The 22,608-nt window shown below is 37.9% G+C and overlaps 2 protein-coding genes across 3 annotated transcripts in view; one reads left to right on the top strand and one right to left on the bottom strand.

Moving 5' to 3' along the window:
- Window positions 1-715: 715 nt before the first annotated feature.
- On the bottom strand, window positions 716-4,545 carry LOC109090775 (endosomal/lysosomal potassium channel TMEM175-like). 2 transcript variants are annotated; one of them, XM_019104614.2, is made up of 10 exons: window positions 4,240-4,545; window positions 4,006-4,044; window positions 3,424-3,521; window positions 3,272-3,323; window positions 3,133-3,168; window positions 2,887-2,970; window positions 2,634-2,798; window positions 2,348-2,429; window positions 2,052-2,187; window positions 716-1,879 (listed from the first exon to the last, which is right to left on the bottom strand). In XM_019104614.2, the coding sequence occupies exons 1-10, from the start codon at window positions 4,438-4,440 to the stop codon at window positions 1,210-1,212; spliced, it is 1,563 nt and encodes a 520-aa protein (XP_018960159.2). In that variant the 5' UTR covers window positions 4,441-4,545; the 3' UTR covers window positions 716-1,209. The 2 variants fall into 2 exon arrangements, with proteins under 2 accessions (XP_018960159.2, XP_042612515.1); XM_042756581.1 differs by lacking the exons at window positions 3,424-3,521; window positions 4,006-4,044.
- Window positions 4,546-14,116: 9,571 nt separating this feature from the next.
- The window catches only part of LOC109090787 (ras-GEF domain-containing family member 1B-A-like), a 64,403-nt gene continuing 55,911 nt past the window's right edge, over window positions 14,117-22,608 (top strand). Inside the window, exon 1 of the mRNA XM_042756580.1 lies at window positions 14,117-14,474. Coding sequence (XP_042612514.1) covers window positions 14,406-14,474 — 69 coding nt within the window. The 5' untranslated portion in view covers window positions 14,117-14,405. The remainder of the gene's footprint in view (window positions 14,475-22,608) is intronic.

Raw genomic sequence — 22,608 nt, 5'->3', positions numbered from 1 at the left:
CAGCAGTTTCATTGTCACATGAAACGAAGAATAGATTTATGTGAGCAATGTAAAAACCTTGACAGAGCATTCGCCTCAACCTAAGGCATGTTGTTTTAGATCTTTATGCAGTTATATGAAAGATTTCCTCCACTAGGATGTACAAAGACCTGAAATACAGCTCCAGAAGTTAAGTGCAAAAGTCTAATTAGTTAAAATTAACTCTTTCCATTGACAAGTTTTAACGGCTTTTTGTGTTTTCACTCTTTTACACTCGGGGGCGCTATTACACATCTTCTAAACGAGTACAAAACCTCCCAAACAAAAACACACGTGAACGGACGGAGAAACGAGCAATCTCTTATATACACACATGCATATGAGAAATAATTCAATCATCAGCAATAGACAGCATATAAATGAAAACTGCATAATGTTATGGAGTAAAATGATGATCCAGGAAGTGGTATATGTCTGTGCAAGCTTTGGAGGTGTTGATGGAAGTGATTTACTAGATTTATGCTTTGATAATTGTTGTAAATATTACTCATATGTAGTTTTTGATAAAAATTTGATTTTCTCACCCTTTTGCTCAAAATTATTAATTTTTATGAAACCTACCTATATTCAAGTATTGATAAAAAAGAATGCTTTAAGCATTTATTCAAATACTCATACAGCAAAATATAATGTTTTTTAGTTAAATTTTAGTGAAAATCATCAAAATCGCAGGCGGTGGCTGGCAACTTTTTAAAAAAATGAGTTAAAAACAAGAATATAATTGTAATATTAAATCCAACATAACTGAACAGAAACTAAAAAAAAAAAAAAAAAAAAAAAGTTTTTTGTTCTTACTGTGTGAATGAAGTGTAATTTGACTCACATTAAAATATGAACACAAAAACATGTTTTAACACGCTAATAAAAACATTAAGAGGCTAAAAAAAAAAAAAAAAAAAAAAAAAGTTTTGTGCATTTCTGTAAGGAGAAAAAAAAAACTCTTCAGCTCTTCTCGGACCCCTGCTATGACACTGAAGACTCATCATGAAGACTGTGGATCACTTCCACAGACTATTATACTAAATGAGAGAAGATTTGACCGATATGGACGTCTTCTACAGCACAAAGCTGTCGGCTGCAGTATTAATTCTAAACAACAGAGCTAGGAATCTAGCCTAACCTTGATTTTTACGTCGAACATTGAGATGTTTTCTTCTTCTCTGTTCACTGCTAAGTCACTATATCATTAATGGGCAGCTGTGAGTCCTCTTCCTCTACTGGAACAATATCTAAATCGTTCCTCGCAGGACAGAAGAGCCATCTGATCGCCGCCAGCACCACACGGACCAGCAACCTCAGTAAAATGAAAGCAAACGGTACGCCAATCTCCATCATATGAAAGATGGATGTGCTGAAGCGGCTCAGGATGCAGCTGAAGACGAAGGTCCCGAGCGCCACGCAGGGGTAGACTGAGAGCTTGGCCAACATAAAGGCGTGCTCTCGACCGCCGTAGCGCACATACGGGTGCAATGTCTCACGCTCCGTGAAAAGTGCCGTTACCCACATCGCAAGCTGGAACAGACCGGCGAAGAAAATGATGACACAGCTGATCTGCACGGCCTCCAGCTCATTGAGGGAGCCTCTGGGAAATTCATGTGTGAGCTGGTAAGCGAGCGGCAGGCCGCCCACGAAGGCCAGCGAGAACGTGTTGAACAGGCCCATGAGGCGAGTGGCCTTGGTCACATACAGGAAGAGAGAGTGATGAACAAACCACAGCAGGCCGACGGTGGCGAACGAGCCGAAGTAAGCCAGGTACTCAGGACCGTACTCCTGAAGCGCAACGAGGAGTTTGCCGTCAAACTCCTTCTTCACCACAGATGGATCAGGCACGTTGTCTTTACTGTGTAAGAAGATCTCAAATCTATTAGTTGTCTTCAAGAAATGACCTTTGTGATTATAATACTTGATTGACATTAACAAGGTGTTTAAAATGATGTACTACTAAAGAGAAGCACGGTGCAAATTCTTTGTAAGATCCAGTAATGACAGAATTGCTTTGGAGGGATACAAACCAAATGTCTAAGATGAGCAGCGTGGCTACGATTGCATACACCCCATCACTGAACGCCTCCACTCGCTCTTTACTCAAAGGTTCACTGGGGTGGTAGGTGTAGAAGGGCACTGAATCTGGACTGTCTTCCACCAGACCTGAGTTTATTAAAAAAGAGATATAATGCAGAGTACAATAACTCCAATTGCACTACAGTTCAAAAGTTTGCATGCATTGAATCAATGATGATTTCCATTTCAAATAAATGCTATTCATTAAAGAATAAGAGAATAAAGTGTCATGAGATTTTGCTCTCACCGCCGATGGCTTTACTCCAGATCCATTTTAAACACTGAGAGATGTAAGGCAGGAATATGACAAGAGCCAAAATGATGTAGGACTGTGCCAGAGGAAAAATATAGAAATAAAAATGATTAATTTAAATATGATATATGTTATAATGTATGTGATAAAATACAATGTATATGTTTACATAATAAAATAAACTATATAATTTTATCAGCAAATTCACTTCTTGTATTTATATAAACTCTGTAATCGGGTGCTTTAGTTTGTACTAATAAATACATAAAAAGTCCTGTACCAGTTGGATATAGATGAATGAAAATATGCTGGCAAACAGACACATGATCGGAACCCTCATGATGACTTCAAGGATGCGTCGCTTGTAATAAGCCTGATTCTCAGACATTTGGATCTGATCACTGAGGAAGAAAGGATGGCTGAATCCATACAAGACAATCATGGCCTAAAAGACAAAAAAACATATGACAGTAAAACAAAACTCAAAGCATGTTATGCTGGTAATGTTATTCATCACATGCAAACGCTCTCACCTGAATTAAACCGATCACCATGACACAAGCACAGAATAAGAGGATGCCGAAAGTATTGCTAGGGAATGTCGCCATGAGAGAGAACTATAACAAGATAAACCAACAAAAAAATTTAAAACAGTTATAAACAGGCAGATATTTAATTTCACTTAAAGACATATGAGGAGGTAAAAGGGAAGAACTGTACATAGTCAAATTGTGCTGAACTAAGTAATCGTTCAAAACATCACCAGTGGAGTGACTCACTGTGTATGGTAGAAAGGTTATAAGCATCATACAAGCCTGAAATAGAACAGAGATGTGATGTTTAAAAGTCATTATACACTTTAAAAATGGATATACAGCTAGTTTACGTTCATTAGGAATACTTTAGTTGTGTTCTCACCAGGTTAAGCAGTGCAAGAGTGTCGTCTATGCGCTGGATGACTTGAAACAACCTAAAACCAAATGCTTAAATGAAATCTTTATGCAAACGAATGAAAACAGCAGTTACATGAAATTCATACTTGATAGAGTGTTGTGCTTGAGGGCTCTCACCGGATATGTGCAGCCCAAGCAACAGTGACAATCAAAAAAGTCATCAAGTAGACAGCAACCTTAGTGGTGAGCAAAGCCTGAATACTCTGTTTCAGTTCCTGAGTGTAGACAGATCAGTTAAGAGATAAAAATACAACACATTTGTGTTTAATTTGTATTCTTAAAGGAACGGTTCACCCAAAAATGATTTATACACCCTCATGTGTATCTAAACCAGAGGTACTCAAACAAGGACCCCCACTGTCAGAGACGATATTTTACGGTATTTCTTAAACATCTGCATGATAATGCTACACATTTTCAAACTTCATTAACAGAAAGCAGTAGTGGCAATAGCTGTCCCCTTGGAAGTGTGCAGAGACCCCCTAGTGGGCCCCGGCTCCCTAGTTGAGAACCACTGCTCTAAACACACAAGACTTGTCTAGAACGCAAACACTGACAACAGACAAGGCATTTTACTTTCTTTTGTGTTTGTCTGCTGTTTGTGGAAGTCTCACAGATCAACATGAGGGAGAGTAAACAGACTACATTTTCATTTTTGGTTGACCTGTTCCTGGAAGGGTAGCATAATATACTTTTCACCTCATTGTCCTGAAACTTTGTATGTGCAACAGGCAATATCTGTGAACACAAAAGATCATGACCGCTTTTAAACATGCACAATTATACAGTACATATACTTCAGCTAGGCTTTGAGAGGAGCCCAGAGATCCGGTGATTCGAAGAGAACGAGAGCGGTTTGTCGTGTGGACGTCAGTTGAAATGTGCACTCAAGCTGGTGAAATACAGTCGAGAGACTGTCTGTGGGTTCCTCACCATTACAGTGGCGATGATGGAGATGAGCGCATCGCTGTAGGCGAGCAGGCGATGCGATGACTGCGTGCTTCTGTATCCGTCCTTCTCCGACGACGTGACGCTTTCCAGAAAAGAGTGCGCGTGATTCCTCGGCGTCCGCGTCTTCTCCATCTCCTCGTCATCGTGGTGCTCGATTATTTCGCTCTCATCATTTTCTCGCATGACCGCGGCGGTGTGTGCTGTCAGTGGACGGTGCAGGCATGAAGCCACAGTAGTTGTGTTTACAAACACATGACACACTATCAGCTGACCGGAAGTTAGCGATGTCTGATTCGTTAGCGATTCGTTCATTTGAGTCGGATCTTGTTTAATGAAAAAGCTTGTTCACAAAGCTGAACTGACTGAAGTGAACAATTTGATGTGTAGGACTCAAATCGTGAGAGGTTCTCGAGTTAAAGGAGAGTCGTTTTTTTTCTCATAATGATCAGAGAAACGATGTTAGATCATTAGAGTGAACAGATTATTTGGCGAAAAGCAGCTTACTTTAATGTCTAAATATTACTAAAAAATATTTTTCAATCCTAAAAAATCAACCTTCTAATTATCAAAACCTAAAATAGACAAAAAACCACCATAAAGAACAACATTTCAAAAAATTGACGTAAAATCTTCACTGAATCGTTTTGAATCGGTTCTCTTAAACGGACAGTTCTGTGAGCCGAATCTCGAATCGCTAAAATCGCAGGTGAGTGAATCAAATAAAGAACAACATTTCAATCCAGTACCATTTTCAACAGGTTCGGGGCAATTTTGTCCCCCGTTCATTTTCTCACAAAATTTAATTTTCCGTAGTTTAATGTGAGCAGAAATACGAAGTACCACTAGAGGGAACTAGCCAACTCTAGACACACGAAATCACCCCCCAGAGAGTGGTTCACAACTTTCGGGACCCGCTGCTCTGCACAAATGTTTCTGAATCTGACACACTCTGTTCAGTTCATGGATCTCTTTCCTAATGAGCTGTTCAACAAGACACACGAAATCACCCCCCAGCTAAATCACTGTCAGTTTCTGCATTATTTGCAAGTCAGATTTGTGTTTTTACCTGTTTGTCCTAAATCACTGTCAGTTTCTGCATTATTTGCAAGTCAGATTTGTGTTTTTACCTGTTTGTCAGTTATAATGGAGGCAGCAGAATATGCCTCTCTGCACTTCAAAGATAAATTTGACATGTTTTTGCATCGTCACAGACAGAACTGTGTCCCAGGCCAGCAAGCATTCTGTGAAAACCGTCTAGGACTGTATGCTCCTGTAATCCTGTTTGTTTGTTTGAAAGAGTGAAAAAAGAGAAGAAGAAGGAGAGAGAGGAGAAACAGTCTGTTTTTATGAGCCTTTTCAGTCCCTGCAGATCAACACAGTCCCAAACAGAATACTGGGAGGCAGCGGCAGAACAGCTCCTTTTGTTTTGTTTTGTTTTGAATGGAATTTCAATCAAAGTGGCCAATTACAGAATGGAACAGTAACCTAGCAACTAACAGTCAGTCATTCTCATTATCAAATGACTGTACAACTAAATATCACATTATTACATGCTGACACACACCTGCACAAAGCCTTTGTGAGTGAGAACACAAATTATGTTTAATTTTTTATTTTAAAAGGGCAAAGTCAATAAACCATCACAATGAGGGGGAGAGTCTAAATAGATCATCTGTATCATTTATTAGTAGCAGCTTTGTTCCATTGAAAACCAATCGATTGCTGAACACACTCCAAAATTATAAGCATGACCAGAGCAATATTTATCCATCCATCTGTCTTCCTGTTGTGGTTCGTATAACCCTCATCTCTACGTCAAATAAAGCTGTACAGTTTAACCGGCGTTGTGGTCCTCTGATGGCATATTTACATTTGTTCTTCTTGCTTTTAATTTTTACAAGCATTAAATAAAAAATGTATATATTATTCAAAATGTCTGCCTTAATTAAATGTTCTGTAAAGCCTTTTTAAGGAGAGATCTGTTCACGCTATTCAAGTATAACATTTATTCCATACAAAACAGTGACATACCCAAAAGCATTCAAATTCAAAAACATACCCATGCTTTCAAAGCCTTTCTGTTGTTTTGCTATTTGTTTTGTTGTTGTTGTGAGATTATACCTCATTACAGATGACATATTGGCATACTGAATGTATATGTACCTTATATATTTGACAGAAAATGAAGCATTGTTGCTTTGCTTTTACATACAATTCCAGTTGGCTTTTTTCCCTGATAAACATTGAGTTAAACTGTTGTTCAAATAACTCATTAATACCCTTACTGCCATATTTGGCAGCCCATTACATTGCTTTTTGCTGGCATGTTGTTTTTGTGCTAACTCAACAGAACTGTTCAGCATTATAGCAGCATAATGCTATAATATCACTGAACACTTACATATATGACTGTTCACATAATGTCTTTCTGCTAGTCAGTAAAGGCTGTTAAGCTCAATTATACTGTGCAACAGTAGCAATAGTGTCTGTGCATGGCCTCTGTGATTGATTACTGCAGTGCAGGAGATGCTGTGACGGTCAATCCTTGCTGCTTCTTTGCGAAATGGATTAAGAAATGAAGATGAGAGTCTGTTTGACAGAATGATCAAGCACAGATTGAAAACATGATGATAATATGATAAATCTATGACAACTTTGTGTGAAATGGAAAGATTTATTATTTGCTTTCAGTGATTTACTGGATCACTGAAAGGTTTTACACCAGATGCCCTTTCTGATTCAAATAAATAATGTTCAGATAATTTCATGGATAATCCATTTCTGATACAACCCAGCACTGAGTGCACAACTCACGCAACCCCAGTTCTAGGATAACCCTTTGTCTGAAAAGTAAAGCCAAAATATATTGATTGCCTCCTGCTGTATGGCTGCAGTAGGTCATAAACTCCATGTAACTCCATCATTTAAAAACAGCAACTAGGCAGCAGTCATATGTCGCCAACATATCAATGTACAAACAAGCCCACAGTGTTTTATTCTGATTATAATCCCTGTTACATAATATTAAAGTGTATCCAGTGAGTGTTTTTGATTTCTTGAGAGATTAATCCTTCATGAAAGTTAAAGTGAAAATCATTGTAATAACTTCTTCATTGAAGGGAATGGATTACAGAGACATAATCCTTCCCTGATGACCCGGGGTCAGGCCACACACTCCATACCACACACAGGTTCAAGTTCAGGTTAGTTCATTTCACTGTCACAGCACTAACTGTAGAGGTTTATAAGATTAACATTGTATCCAGGCCACAAGCAGTAGGGCAAAACTGTTTTAAAAGTGGAAGTTTCCTAATTCGTTTGCTAATCTATAACAACTAAGGTCTGAGGGATAGGCTCTTTAGCCTTAAGAACTGCTTTGGAGGTGTCACTGGATCATCTGATCTCATGGCAGTGGACAGCTCTTTATCTTTCTGTCTGGTTCTTGAGAAAAAGTTATGTGCCGTAATAATGTGACCACACCAGAATGTCCATCAAATGGAAGAAAACGTCTTGCTGTCCCGCTGTTCTGAGCCAGAAATGTGACAGAAGTATGTCAGCATCACATCTACTTCCCGTCCTGATAATCTGTAATTCGTAGAGTGGCTCTTAATTGCCCTTCAGTGTTTACACGTCAGGAGCGGCTGAGGAGAGAGGGCTGCAGAGATGGTCTTTAAGGAGCATAGGCTGCATTAGCAGGCTAGGCAAATCCCTTGCTGTCTAAGTGAGCAGCAGACATGGTTTAGATCTGATCATAGAGAGGCCAGCAGTGCAGAAACACAGAATTAGAAAAGTTCAAGCCATAACGGAACCACAGTCCTGGAGAGGGAGTATAACAGTGTCACACATATTGAGGGAATGTTTAGATCTTTCTCAGTAGTATTCTGTGTATTTCTAATTATAGATTGTGGAATGATGTTACATATGGCAATGGCAGAAGCCGATGTGTCCTACGATGTCTCTGACAGTTGTGAAGAATAAAATGAAAATATTGAAGGTTTACTGGAACAAATGGAACTCAGTAGCTTCGTTCTTCAAAAGGGGTTATTAATTGCTGAATGTCTACACTGCTGTTTTTTTATTATAAAAGTAAATGGTGACAAAAGCTGCAGAGCAGTATTTTCTGTGAATAGAAAATATATGAATGCGAATGGTGATAACAGCTGTCAAGTGCATTATATATATATAGAGAGAGAGAGAGATTCGCTGATTATGTATTATATTTTTGCTGCTTAATATTTTGTTATTGGTTATACATTTTTTTCAGGTTTTGATTCATTTAATACATCATTGCTAAATAAAAGTATTAATAGAGATAGATTATTGGTGGTGGTTAATTCATAGAATTTTAAAAACCTTTAATCCAATACGATCAGTAGAATGTTCTGTGGTTAAATTAAAAAAAATTTCCAGAGCCCATTTCTCACAATTTATTTTTTTTTTTCTCACAATCTCTTACCTCCGTGCAAGATGAAATCAAATCCTCATCGGGGAGAGTCTGTTGAAGTCAGATCTGTGGTGATTATTGCCTGTGCACTGTAGAGCACATACTACAGATATTTGCTGTGATGTCTGTTTAGAATCTACATTCTAATACTCTAGAAATACATATTTATCCCTACATGACTATTCCAGAGCTAATCCACTGATGCAGACTGTCAGTGGCATGAAGGCTGTATGGTAGCAGAACCAGTTGGTAATAATTGCTGAACTAAGATACCACTATCTCCAGAGGGTCCCACAGAGTCCTCAAAGCTTTGCTCAGAATGGTTCCAAATAACAGCCATGTTATCACCCACGACCTGACCGGACTAGCAGAGCTCTTTCTATTTCCCCAGTTGTTTGAAGCTGTCAAGGCCTGGAGCTTTTATATCAAGCCAACAAAGGTAGTGAGTGTGAGAAAAGGAGGGTTAATCATTTGCTGCAGAGCTAGTGGACTTGATATTCTAACTGTTGAGAAGCTGGCGGCAAATATGAAGGCTCTATGTATTCTGGATTGGGTCAGGATTAGTATTAATGAATTTAGCAACCCATTATTAATCTGAAAAATTGAATTATGTGTAAAATTTCTATATACTGTAGGTACTGAAGTTTACATTCATTAATGTTGCCTAACTTTTTTTGAGAGAGAGAGAGAGAGAGAGAGAGGGAAAAAAAAGATTTCACAAAATGCATTTTTAAGGGCCACTGAAGTTAAAATGTTAACTTTTTGAATTCAGTGCATTTTTGAATATATTTTATTCTGTTGAGAATGTTCATTTCTCCTTTCATGACATTGTATGCACTATTATTTACATAGCGTCATACAAAGACAGTATTTCCTAAATATGTATATTAGTTCAATTATAATATAAACGCCATTTAGATAATAGCATGTTCTCTTAATAAGATATTGTGTAATATTTAATACACTTTCCTTTATATTCTAATAAATATTTAAACCCCCCCGGTATAAACTATAAAATGTCCACAGTTAGGAGGCCATCAGAGGTGACATCAGAGGTGTTTTCCTCTATGGTCAATTGTTTGCATCTGTATCCCTGATTCCCTCCACAGATGTGTTTTTGACATTACTCATTGATGCATTGGAAGTAACCTTGCAGATGATGTGGGCTGTAAGTCTCTGAATTATTGAAATAAATTGAGATGCAGCACAGATGTGAAGCGTGCCGTATGCATGTTTATCTTAGTGTGTGCGGACTGGGATGTGGGTATTTGGCTACATTAATATTAATAATGTTTTTCCCCTTCTTTCTCACACACACCCTGCGTCTCTGCTCACACTTGGCTTATCGGTATGAAAGTGAAGATAAAAAAATGTAGCTGCCAAAATTCATAGATAAAAAAGAGCAAAGCTTGACAGCTGACAGCGAATGCAAACATTCAAAAACCTCAAAGAAGCTCTGCCCAGTGGTTTCATTTGCCCCTTACATTCAGTGTAAAACCTATAAGTTTGTCTTTGCTCAGTGCCCAAATGTGTGCCATCTCTATAGCTCTAGTGAACAGAAAGCAAGAGGTGCAGGGTTTGAAAGGGATGAACTGCCTGTGTGAATTAAAGCTCATTTGTTAATGGGCCTGCCCTCATCCTGAGCAGCTGGGGGCAATAAATCAGGTGCTGCTGCACTGCAGCGTCATTGCTGCAGTCACCACTGCTTTATGGGCCTATCCCAATGCCAGTTTGGCAAACAGCATATCCGCAGTTGTGAGATAGAAAGAGAAAAGGAACTGCCGTTGTAAGTGTCAGGCACTTTGCAGCAGCATTAAGCATCTCAGCGGGATGTGAGGGATGAGAAAGCAAGAGAGAAAGTCAGAAAGAGAAGGATGTCTGAGTTTATCTCTACAATCTCCCACATGACAGGTTTTTACTGCCTTGTGCAGATGTAGAAGTGAAAGCCTTCGATATTTCCTTTCATCCTTTTTTTTTTTAAACTCTCTTGAACTCGTCCCTGAAGAGATTTTATAGCAGGGGGTCAGTCTGTGTGCTGAGAGACATGATATCCTGCATCCTACAGCTGTGAGACCATATGGAGCATCTTCAGGGCACAACATGGAATCTGTCTAAAACCCCTTTATTAAAATCACTGCACGCTTTGGAGCTCACGTACAGTTTGTCTTCTTATCAGCTGCAATGCTTGGGACACTGGATGACCATTTCAGTCAAGCGAACTGAAATGAGGCTTAAAATGTTGAGAGGTTTAGTCAATGTGTGTGCATATGTGTTTGTGTAATTAGTCAGCAGCAGCCGGCTGAACAGCAGGCCACCTGCACATGAAAAGCAGAGGGGCACTTGTCTCTACACGGCCCATTCCCTCCTATGAGACCCACTCACTGGAGACCCTGCAGACAGGACACACATGGACGAAAATTAAAGACAATTATGTTTAAAAAAATGTTTTTGTTGTTTCCTTCATTCTGATGTTTTTTAGTTCAGTTTGTATTTAGGCTTTTGAAATATGGTTCACAAACCACTGGGGTTTCATGAGGGGAAAATTGCAATATAAAATTAAATATAATAATAAAAATAATAATAAAAAATAATAATAATAAAAATATAAAAGCAAAAAATGTGTGTGTTAGATTTGTGTGTGTATATATATATATATATATATATATATATATATTAAAGATTGTAAAACATATACGGTGTAAAAAATGTGATAAGAATAAGAAAAGAAACAATACAAACTATACTAAATTCATTATATTTTGAAAGGTTAGCTTACCATCTTAATTTGAAATCTCTGTAAAAATGTACTTTATGAATAATTTTTTGAAGGTAAATAAAACGATTATTGGAGTATGTTTTATGAGAAAATGATATTTCAGTTTTGCTATACTTCAGAATTTCACTTTTAATTTAATGTGTTACTTGCTTTTTCTTTGTAGTTTGTAAAATTTCTTAGCAATTTCTGAGTGAAAATAGCTTTTATACAATTTTTAGTGTGATGAAAGTAAATAATTTAGGCCACAGGGGTTCAGTTGAAAAACATCCTACCTACAACTGTTTGCCACATAAGTGCACAGACAATATTTTAAGATTAAATTCTTTTAATATGTGTGAGGGCAATGGTCAATTACTGTATATTATACAAAAATATTTGACCACAGGACAAGCTATTAATCAATGATAATTTCAGCTGTATTCCAGACAGCCGTGTATCAAACTTTAAACAAATTTTAAATACAAATTCTTTGAAAAATAAATAAATAAATAAATCACAGTGTAACTGAAGTTCTAAGGAACTGTGTGTGTTTCTAAAGAACAGTGCATTCTTGGTATTATCACAGTCAATGTCACAAGAAAGCAAATGCAGTATTACCATGGAGACCTCTTTCAGCTGCTTGGATACCAGAGAATTAAAAGCTGGGTACATGACCGAGCTGTCTGACAGCGAGCTGGATACCTACCTATGACACTAAAAAACATTCACACATCCACCGAATATATGACAGTTTCGTACATAAACACATTTCTCAAATCCAACAGTCACAAAATGTTTCTATAGCTTTAGTGTTAATTATGTCATTTCTTAACATAAAGCATATGACTGATAGCTGTTCTATAACAGACTGACAGGACGTCCTCACAGGTTTATAGAAAATTTAACATTAATCCCTAAAATACACATGGAAAAGGAATTTAAAGCCCTCTTTTGTCATCAAGCCACACATGCCCATCCAAAAAAAAAAAAAAAAAAAAAAAAAAAAAACTCTGGTCATGAAAGGTTACAGCAAACAGATGGGACTCTGTTCATAGGGTATAAGAGTGAATGAAGGATTAGTCGGAATTAGATACCTTGTACCCCTAACCTTTACTAAGAGGTGTTTTTTTTTCATTGAATTCCATTCTCAAATCATGCTGGAGAACATGATCATAAGGTTTCACACAAAGACCCTGCAGCTCCAGTGCTGCTGTCTTTAAAACAGAAGGGAATAAACAAAATGTAATAGAAAGCATCCTTATGTCAGATATAAAGTGAAGTTTTGTTTAGAGGTGCAGTATAGTTCTGGCCTTAGAGCACATTTGATGCTGGATCTCTGACAGTGATGGCAAAACACAATTCGCATCAAATGTGCCTAATCACACCCTGCCAGCGCTCTCACTGTCGCACACCTGCTTATGACCACCCACTGCCCATGTGAGCTTGGACCTGGGCAACGATTAATTTGTGATTCTCAGTCACATTTGGTAAACATTAAAGTGTGAATTATGATTTCATGCCAGGGACAGACTGTGCGAATCTCTTTATCCTGCTGTTCTGTTTGCATTATGTATGTTCACCAGTCCATCAGTCTATGTTCAAAAGCTCTGGACACATTTGGTAACACATTTGATTTTAACAGTAGGATTTTCACTCTAGGTTTTTACACATTCAGGTCATCTCCTGGACATGATGAAAGAGGATCTCCAGAGACTCTAGTCACTCAAGCCATGGACTGCTCTCTGCTTCCATCAGGTCCCGCTTCAGCAGGCTGTTGAATTACAACATCAAAGCATTATGTCTGAATGCAAGCCAACCTCTCAGCACCTCATATTCCACTATACAAATAATGCTATTTATCATTTCCTCATCGCATACATTATTAACATAATTACCGAATCTCTTATCCACATCATGCTCCATCTGTATAACTCTCTAATATTTATTCATTAGCCTAATTTGCCCATCATTCTACATAGTATTAATTCTTAAAGAGAAAGTTTACCTGAGAATAAAATTCTGTCATCATTTTCTCATACTCATGTCATTCCAAATATCTGTGACTTTCTTCTGTTTAAGACAAGATAAATTTTATCTGCAATTTTCCTTGCAGTCAGAATTATTGGGGACTGCAACTTCGAAATTCACACAAAAGCACTAGAAAAGTAGTCTATATGACTTTGCATGAGAAACAGGCTGAAATTTAAGTCATAAAGACTAATAATGGTCAGTGAGTTGTTGTGTGACAAACTGAATTTTGAACGAATCATCTATCGGATCAAAGGATTCACTTGTGAACAATCGACTCATGAGTCGATTATGAATAACGATGCATAGCCTACTCATTAGGCTAGGCAAAAATCACTCAATAATAAAAAAATAAAGAAATAAAATTGGACTCATTTACTCCAAAATTAACACAATTATACAAATCACTAATTTGCATGCAACATGGTCTGCAATGTACAATCCTAAATATCTAACTAAGCCGAGTGCACTTTTGAGGGCTAAGGGCTTTATTCTATTGATACTTAGATATAATAACAGGCCACAAATGTATTTGAGATTCCAGAAAGAAGTAGACAACCTGCCGGGGCTTTAGGCTACATCTGAGAGTCTGGAGTCCCCTCGCCGGTTCCTCCCTCCCATATGCAAGGATTTCAAGTTGCTTTAAATGAGCTCGACTCCACTGCGCTCGCGAGCCGCTCTATGCAGACACAGGCGCTCTTGACTAGACAAAGACAATGAGCTGTCACACATTTACAATGAATCCTATGAGTTCAGTGTCAAAGAAATGCTGAAAGGAAAGTCCAAGGAGCGAAAAATCGGTCTGTTGTGCTGTAGGAAACCGCTGCTGGAACAAGACTACCTGTGGGCACTTTCGTGAGAGTAACAGGAGCCACCCGCGGCGTCTTCAATCTACCGGTGAAACACACAACACACATTTATATGGCAAAGTTCCTCGCCGAGCTGCTGGGATGTACACTGCCCGAGAAAGGAGCATCTCCAATGTTCGAGGTGAGTTTAAAGTCTGTTAGTTTTCATGTTACCAGTATCACAGTGTTAGACCGAGCGTTTCATTATCTGAGATCTTTAAAGGTTCAATATGTTACCGTTGAATTAAAGCAGTGCTTGTAGTTCTTTGTTTAAGCTATTAAAAGCGATGCTGTTCTTGGAGGAAGACTGGTACCTTCACAACAGTTTGTTAATTGCTGCTGCCACACACAATGGGTGGCTACAAGCATTGCTCTTATTACATAAACAGATAAACTTTTTACATAAGATGATGATTATTTTGATGTATAACAGTGGGTTCAGATGGATATGAAAGCTAAATCTTATAATGTTGATGGAAAGGAGTCAGCCTTGATGTAGGCTACTTAAGAAGCCCCCTGTGTATGTGGGTCAGTGTGTCATGGGAAATTCAGCTGAATTACTAAATTCCCTGCAAAACATGATCCTAAGTGGTCTAATCATTGTAATATGAAAACTGCATAGATCAGTCTGATTCATTTTATTTACAGGTGTCCTTTGCATTGTGCTTCTTCAACTGTGAAGTAAATTCCAAATATTTTTTATTTTTATATTTGTTTATCATGTTGTGTGGATGATTTGTTTATCAACTGCTGCTTGGCTTAATTTACTTTATAACCCCAGATTAAGTTATTTCAAATCAGTGTGTGTGAGCACCAGCTGAATCCATGCTTTTCAATTATCTATTGCAGTGGTTCTCACTTCCAGTTCACGTGTACCACTGCTCTGCACATTTTGTATGCATCTCTTCACATGACTAAAACTTCATTAATCTACATCATTCTAGTTCAAAGGGAGCAGACACGTTCCATTCATAGGGCATTAAATTGTGTGAGATGTGAACTTAAATTGTATTTATTTACAGAGGTATTATGTCACACTTCACACTTCTCTAGTAAGTTTCATCTCTGTGTGAAGACTCTGCAGGCCGTGGTGTAGCGCAAATCCGTGAATGAATGTTTCGAAGTGAAGTAAACCTCAACGGATTTCCCATGCTCAGGGAGTAATGAACACAGTGTAGGGACCATGTCAGTCGAAACACACACTTTATGCATGGAGCTCTATTCTAACAAGCTGGTTATCTGAATCAGGTGTGTTAAATAAGAGAGACATGCAAAATATGCAGAGCGGTGGTACGCAAGGACTGGAATTGAGAACCACTGATCTATTGAAATGTGTTGCTGATGGCCATAATCGGCCTGTAATGGCAGTTATAGTGAGTGAAGAACAACTGCAGTACAGTGGTGTTGAGGGATTAGCTCCCGGGCCGTTATATAAGAGAATATTCTGTTTGGATCTGATCTGCACAAAGCCGTCAGATCAGCCTTTGCCTCTAATCTCATGAGTGCACCATGCCTTTCTTCCCCTGTTACTATGTACATTATATTTGAAACACTCTGTGTCTTTTGTCCTGTTGTTTTGCATTTATCTTAATTGAACTTTAAACTTTGAACTTTCAAACATTTGATAAAGTTACATTATAAAATTAATAGGCCTACAGAGTTGTGTTTTGTCAAATTTAGATTTAGGTCTGTTAAGTGCAGTTTGTTTTGGGTTAATTGGGGTTAGAGCACTGGTTCTCCCACTGGGGGGCCTCAACAGACCTACAAGGGGGCCATACAATGATTTTAAATGTATAAAAAAATATAAAAAAAAAAAAAAAAAATATATATATATATATATATATATATATATATATATATATATATATATATATATATATATTAATAATTTATTCAGTTACAGCACTAGTGATGTCTTTATCCATATCAGAGCCGTTCCATAGGAACTGAGGAATCCAGAAGCAAAGAGTGTCATGGAGCAGCCAATAGTTCCAAACAACCAATAGTTCCAGCACTGAAACCTATTTATTTCAGTGTTTCTCAAGCACACTACATTGCATGTGGAAGAAATTACATAATTTTTTGATATTTTAACGCATTAGTTGACCTCTCAGGAATCTGACCAGTAGTGTTATTTTATGAAGCGTTAGATAATAGACAGTTATACTATAACTGCAATAAGATAACATGAGAAACACTTTAATAGGGACCATAACCAGATACTAGTTGTCATAGTTTTAAGTTTTTAGCCTTTTTGCAATCTTTCTCTCCCTGTAGAAGGTTGAATGAGTTTCAATGAAGACTGGTTCAGTTTTGTTAGTTTTAGGTTTCTAGAAATGTTCAGTAAAGGAGTTGTGGCTGGTAAGACTATTGTGGTGTGGAGGGTGAAGGTGTTGAATGTTGAGCTGGCTCTGATCTGGACCTCATTAGTGTCCTGTGGTCAATTGTTTGACTCTCAGCATGAGATTGAGTCAGGCAAGATAACCGTGAATACACACACACACACACACACACATGCACACACACACACACGCACACGCACACAATCACACACACCCACACATTACATCCCCACAAACACAGTTGGCTGGTTGAATTAACTGCAGTGTAAATATTCTACCTGTAGGTGTCTAAACCGAATTTTGACACATTTAATAGGAAATTTTAATCTTTTTTTTTTTTTTTTTTTTTTATTTAAGCCATTTTCAGGCATTTTTAAATGAATAAATTGCATTAAACTGATTTTTTGGAATTAAGCATTTAGATTAATCTGTCCATTTCTCTGTATCTAAATTTTGTATAATTTCGATCAAGGATTTATAAGGATTTCTACAGGTAATAGTGTCATCCCAGGTCTGATCTTGCAAAGGGCATCATGAGAGTCAGGACTGCCATGGCATCTTTCAAACATATTCCAGCTGTTTGAAAGATGTGTAGAGTATAATAGCACCCAAACAAATATGTCAACTTCATAAATGGATTTTGAAATATGGAGGGATGGAAAAAGCAAAAGTCCCTTCCTGAGAGGAGTTTTCATTAAGATGGTATATGCTCACAGCTTCACTCCTAATCAGACCCATGTCAGGTTGTCAGTGTTCTTGACAGGCCATTTTAGAGTGGGCACTGAAATGCTGCCAACCAAAACTCAATCCATTTCTGCACTTAAACTGACAATTGCCACTTGGCTGGTGTGAGCTTAGAAATGACTGGCCCTTATAACAAGGATTTATGCAGCAATCTCTCATTTTCTCTGAAATGTTGCGGCTCATTTATATATTGCAAGCTGTTATATAGGTTTAAACACACTTTATGATAAATTTTTGTTTTGATATGCAAAATTGCCAATGTAGCTACTAGTTCTTTCAAAGCGAATAAATTATATACAGAAAGTGAGTGTAGAACATTATCACTAACTTTGTAAGTTTAAACTCTCTCTCTCTCTCTCTCTCTCTCACTCAATAAAACTATTGTTAAAGTCACTGAAAAACACGTTTTCACACTGTGAAATGAATCTCCTACTTATATTGTTTGTACATATGCACTAGTGCACTTTGTTGTTTATTATGAGAGAATTCGCAAGAGAGCAAAATTCAGTAAGCGAGAGCGTGCACTAAACAGAACGACATTTCTGTGATGACTCGTCTGAACGCTCTGATTGGCCATTGCATTCTTAAATTAAACAGAAGAATGTGTGATTGGTTATAATGTACAACACTGTAAAAATGCGTAAAAAGAAATATGGTTCAGTACGAGCTGATCTTAATTTAATGCTGTAATGCACTTTTCATTCATTTTCACTTTGTTCACAAAATACGTAATAGATTTAATTTAATTGTGCAGGGGCAATTTTGTCCAATTTGGTAACATTTTTGCCCCAAGGCCCCATGGCCGAGCCTTACACATGCTTCGCCTATGCCCATTTCATTCATTCATTCAAACAAGGCTAAAAGACAATTTTTCTATTAATATAGATTTATTTTTAGTGTAACAATTTTAGCATGCATAATCAAATCATAGTATTTATTTAAAGTGTAGTGCAGAGATAAACTTATGTAGACACTATTTAAATTTTTTTTTGGACGAACTTTTCGTTTTCTCCTAATCCTTCCACTGTGAGGCAGTGTTTAGTCAAGTCAAGTCACATTTATTTATATAGTGCTTTTAACAATACAGATTGTGTCAAAGCAGTTTTACAGTATCAAAATAGGAAAATAGTGTGTCAATGCAAAAGGACAATAGTAAACACTAAATTTTCTGTTAAAGACAGTTCATCATTGAATTCATTGATGTCATCATCCAGCTCAGTTCAGTTTAAATAGTATCTGTGCAATCAAGTCGACGATATTGCTGGAAATGAAGTGTCCTCAACTTAGCAAGCCAGAGGCGACAGCGGCAAGGAACCAAAACTCCATCGGTGACCGACTAGAGAAAAAAAACCTTGGGAGAAACCAGGCTCAGTCGGGTGGCCAGTTCTTCGGCCAAACGAACCAGCATGTTGATCCATGCTGCAGCAAAGTTAGATTGTGCAGAGGGCTCATCTGGTTCTGTGGTCTAACCGTGGCTATCTAGGAGACAAGGTCTTCACTGGGTATCTGTCTCTGGGGATCATCTAGTTGTCCTGGTCTCTGCTGAAATTCGGGGCTGTAGAGGTCGTATCTAGGTGCTGATACACCATCTGGGCTGGATACGCACTGGATCTGGTGGCTACAGGGACTTTGGAATAAGTAAGAAACAGACTAATATTAGCGTAGATGCAATTCTTCTTACGACGTAACAAGTACATCTTGTGTTATTGGAAGTGTTCCTAGTTCTGGTTAACCTAATTAATGCAGCCTAACAATCCTTTAACGGACTTGAGAAATAGAAATGTGTAAGTGTGTTAAGTGTAAGCCAGGTTAAAGAGATGGGTCTTTAATCTATATTTAAACTGACAGAGTGTGTCTGCCTCCCAAACAGTGTTAGGTAGATTATTCCGGAGTTTGGGTGCTAAATAGGAAAAGGATCTGCTGCCCGCAGTTGATTTTGATATTCTAGGTATTATCAAATTGCCAGAGTTTTGAGAGCACAGCTGACGTGGAGGACTATAATACGATAAAAGCTCTCTCAAGTACTGAGGTGCTTAACCATTCAGGGCTTTATAAGTAATTAGCAGGATTTTAAAATCTATATGATGTTTAATAGGGAGCCAGTGCAGTGTTGACAGAACTGGTCTAATATGGCCATACTTCCTGGTTCTAGTAAGCATTTTGGACCAGCTGGAGTGTGTTTATTAAGTGTGCAGAACAACCACCCAATAAAGTATTACAATAATCTAACCCTGAGGTCATGAACGCATAAATTAGCGTTTCTGCATTTGACATTGAGAGCATAGATAGCAATTTAGATATATTTCTGAGATGATAAATGCGGTTTTACAAATGCTAGAAACTTGGCTTTCGAAGGAAAGATTGCTATCAAATAGCACACCTAGGTTCCTAGGTGATGACAAAGAATTGACAGAGCAGCCATCAAGTGTTAGACAGTGTTCTAGGTTATTACATGCGGAGGTTTTAGTTCCGATAATTAATACCTCTGTTTTTTAAGAAATTACTCTTCATCCAGCTTTTTATATCGACTATGCATTCCGTTAGTTTTTCCAATTTGTATGTTTCAATAAGCCAAGCTTTATAATTTGTTTCTCTGTATTATATATTTCTTTTATTTGTTGAACATCAATTAAATTGTTACTCTTAAATTGGTTGGACGGTTTTTTGTATTTTCTAGTTCAGGTAACAGACACTATCTCTATAGTGTGATATCTAGGTGAAAGGGTCTCTATGTGCTGAGAATTAACTGATTTCTGTGACGTGAGGTGGCTAGCATGTGGTCGGTTTAGACATTCTGTCTGCTTTCTGACCTGGGCCCCAGTTAGTCAAGTGCAAACACTGAGACTATGTGCCATATTTCTAGAGAGAAGAGCAGCACCACCCCAGGAGGGATGGAGACCTTCTCTTTTCAACAATTCAGGTTTGCCCCAAAAACCCATCCAATTGTCTATGAAACCTATGTTATTCTGCGGTCACCACTTAGACATCCAGCCATTGAGTGATAACTTCTGTGTATCTCATCACCCAATAAGCAGGGAGGGGACCAGAGCACATTAAGGGTCTGACATCGTACTTGCAAGTTCTCACACCTCTTTAATGTTATATTTAGTGATCTCCAACTGGCGAAGTGAAACATCATTAGCACCGGCATGAATAACAATCTTACTGAATTTATGTTTAGCATTAGCCAGCACTTTTAAATTTGCCAAGATGTCAGACGCTCTGGCTCCTGTAAACATTGAACTATGGTGGCTGGTGTCTCTATTTTCATGTTCCGTACAATAGTTTAATGTTTTGATCGGAATGGAAGAGCGGTGTTTTGACCTGTGACTATGCCACCTTACAGTCATCCAGTCGCCTTGCTGCAGAGGCATTGTAACCGGAACCGAATAATGTACAGGACTCCCTGAGCTAGTCGCATCCAAAGCTGTATCTACACCCCTCACATTCTTACTGTCCTCAATTAAAGTTAGGATGCATGTCTCTAATTCTGAAATCTTCTCTGTCAGCCTAACTATTTCTCTGCATTTATCACATTTGAATCCCTCGTCGCCAACAGAGAGAGATAAACTATACATGTGGCAAGCGGTGCAAACAACAATAGCAGGAGAAGAAGCCATTACTCACTGTGATTGATGAATGATTCTGACTTATCACTGTTGTTTGATGAACTCGTAGAAAAAAACGAAGCGAGAGAGAAAAGAATCAGAGTGACAAAAAAGAAAAGAAAACATCAATAGACGCGAATGACTAGCTAACCGGCTAACAAATGCTAACGTGCTGCACTCGTGGTTTTAGAATAAAAGCGAACAATTACATTAATCAGCTTAGTTTGATAGATAATATCAGAGATATGCTGGGAATTAAGTTATATTGTATCACTTTAAACAACAGAGAGTGGTTGTAATATAGAGATTCAACAGAAAAGCGAAGCTAAATGGAGCTACAATCACAAACCACTCAGCAGCACGGCAGACAGGAACCGGCAGAGACTATCACAAAAACCAATGTAAGAACCAATGTTTACAATACAGATTTTTTTTTGTGTGTGAATCTTTTGTTGTTTTGACACCATAATCTGGCTAATATGTGGGTTTCATGCAGTAGTGTCAAAAAGAAACGTGCTTCTAGCTTGTTTAGTTAATGAAAAATGAGAACATGTGGTCAAGACTACTTCCTTCACAAAACTGCATACATGTAGAGATCAGTTTGATCAGTGCAGTTATTAGATGTGAGATCTCAAGGATGTGGAGGTCACAGACAGATCCTAACCAGCATACACAAGCAGAAAAGACCAGCCTTGGCCATTCTCAGCCCGATCAGCATATTCCACTAGTGAGTTTCTGCATATATTTTAGGAATAACCTCTGAATAAAAATACATTTGCTGCAAGCTATCAAGTTTTCTAGTCATTTGAAGCAAGTGACCTTTAAGATATCAAGCTCTTCACAAATCATCAGTAAGAATTGTCACAAACTGTTTCATCAACAGAATTTGCTGTTAATATATTTACAATGTCTGTTGAATAAACAACTCAAAAGGGTTGTGAAAGATTTCCCATATACTTTATACAGAATGTTATATGCTCACATTCCGGGTTCAATGAAAGACTTCTGTGAGACTGATGTCAGTTTTCTAATATGTTTGGACATTGGACAGACATTTATGCTTGATCCTCAGTCCTGACATGTTTCCTTGTCCGTTGACTAACTTTAGAATAAAGGACCTAATTTTTGAATGGATTTTTCAATGTGCAGCACTCAAAGAAAGTGAAGGCCAGACTCTAAATTCTGTGCTTTTGACTGTAGCCTATCATACTGTTTGTAAGAAACATGCAACCTATACACCATTTTATGCAAAAGATGCAGTCTTTTAATTAAATGTCCTTCAGCCTTGGGGAAAAAAATAGAATGTACTTTCTGCAGGTGATGCAGCTGGATAGCTGAAAGCCAATGTTTGACTTTAAACATTGTTGATGCAGGAAAATGAAATGCAGTGCAAAATAATGTGCAAAGTAATGGCTTTCACTGGACAAAATCAGTCATGAGGTAACCACAAACCCTTTTTTCTAAGCTGAAGGAAATGTAGTTTATGCTGAGCAGTACAGGGTTGCGTGTATGTTGTTGTGTTGGTCTTTATTTGGTGTTGGTGGCCTAGTTAAGCATTTATGCTCAGCCAGTTTTGTATGTA

Source organism: Cyprinus carpio, chromosome A5 (assembly GCF_018340385.1).
Source record: "Cyprinus carpio isolate SPL01 chromosome A5, ASM1834038v1, whole genome shotgun sequence".
NCBI classification, from domain to species: domain Eukaryota; kingdom Metazoa; phylum Chordata; class Actinopteri; order Cypriniformes; family Cyprinidae; genus Cyprinus; species Cyprinus carpio.
This window is presented reverse-complemented; position numbering and strand designations above follow the sequence as displayed.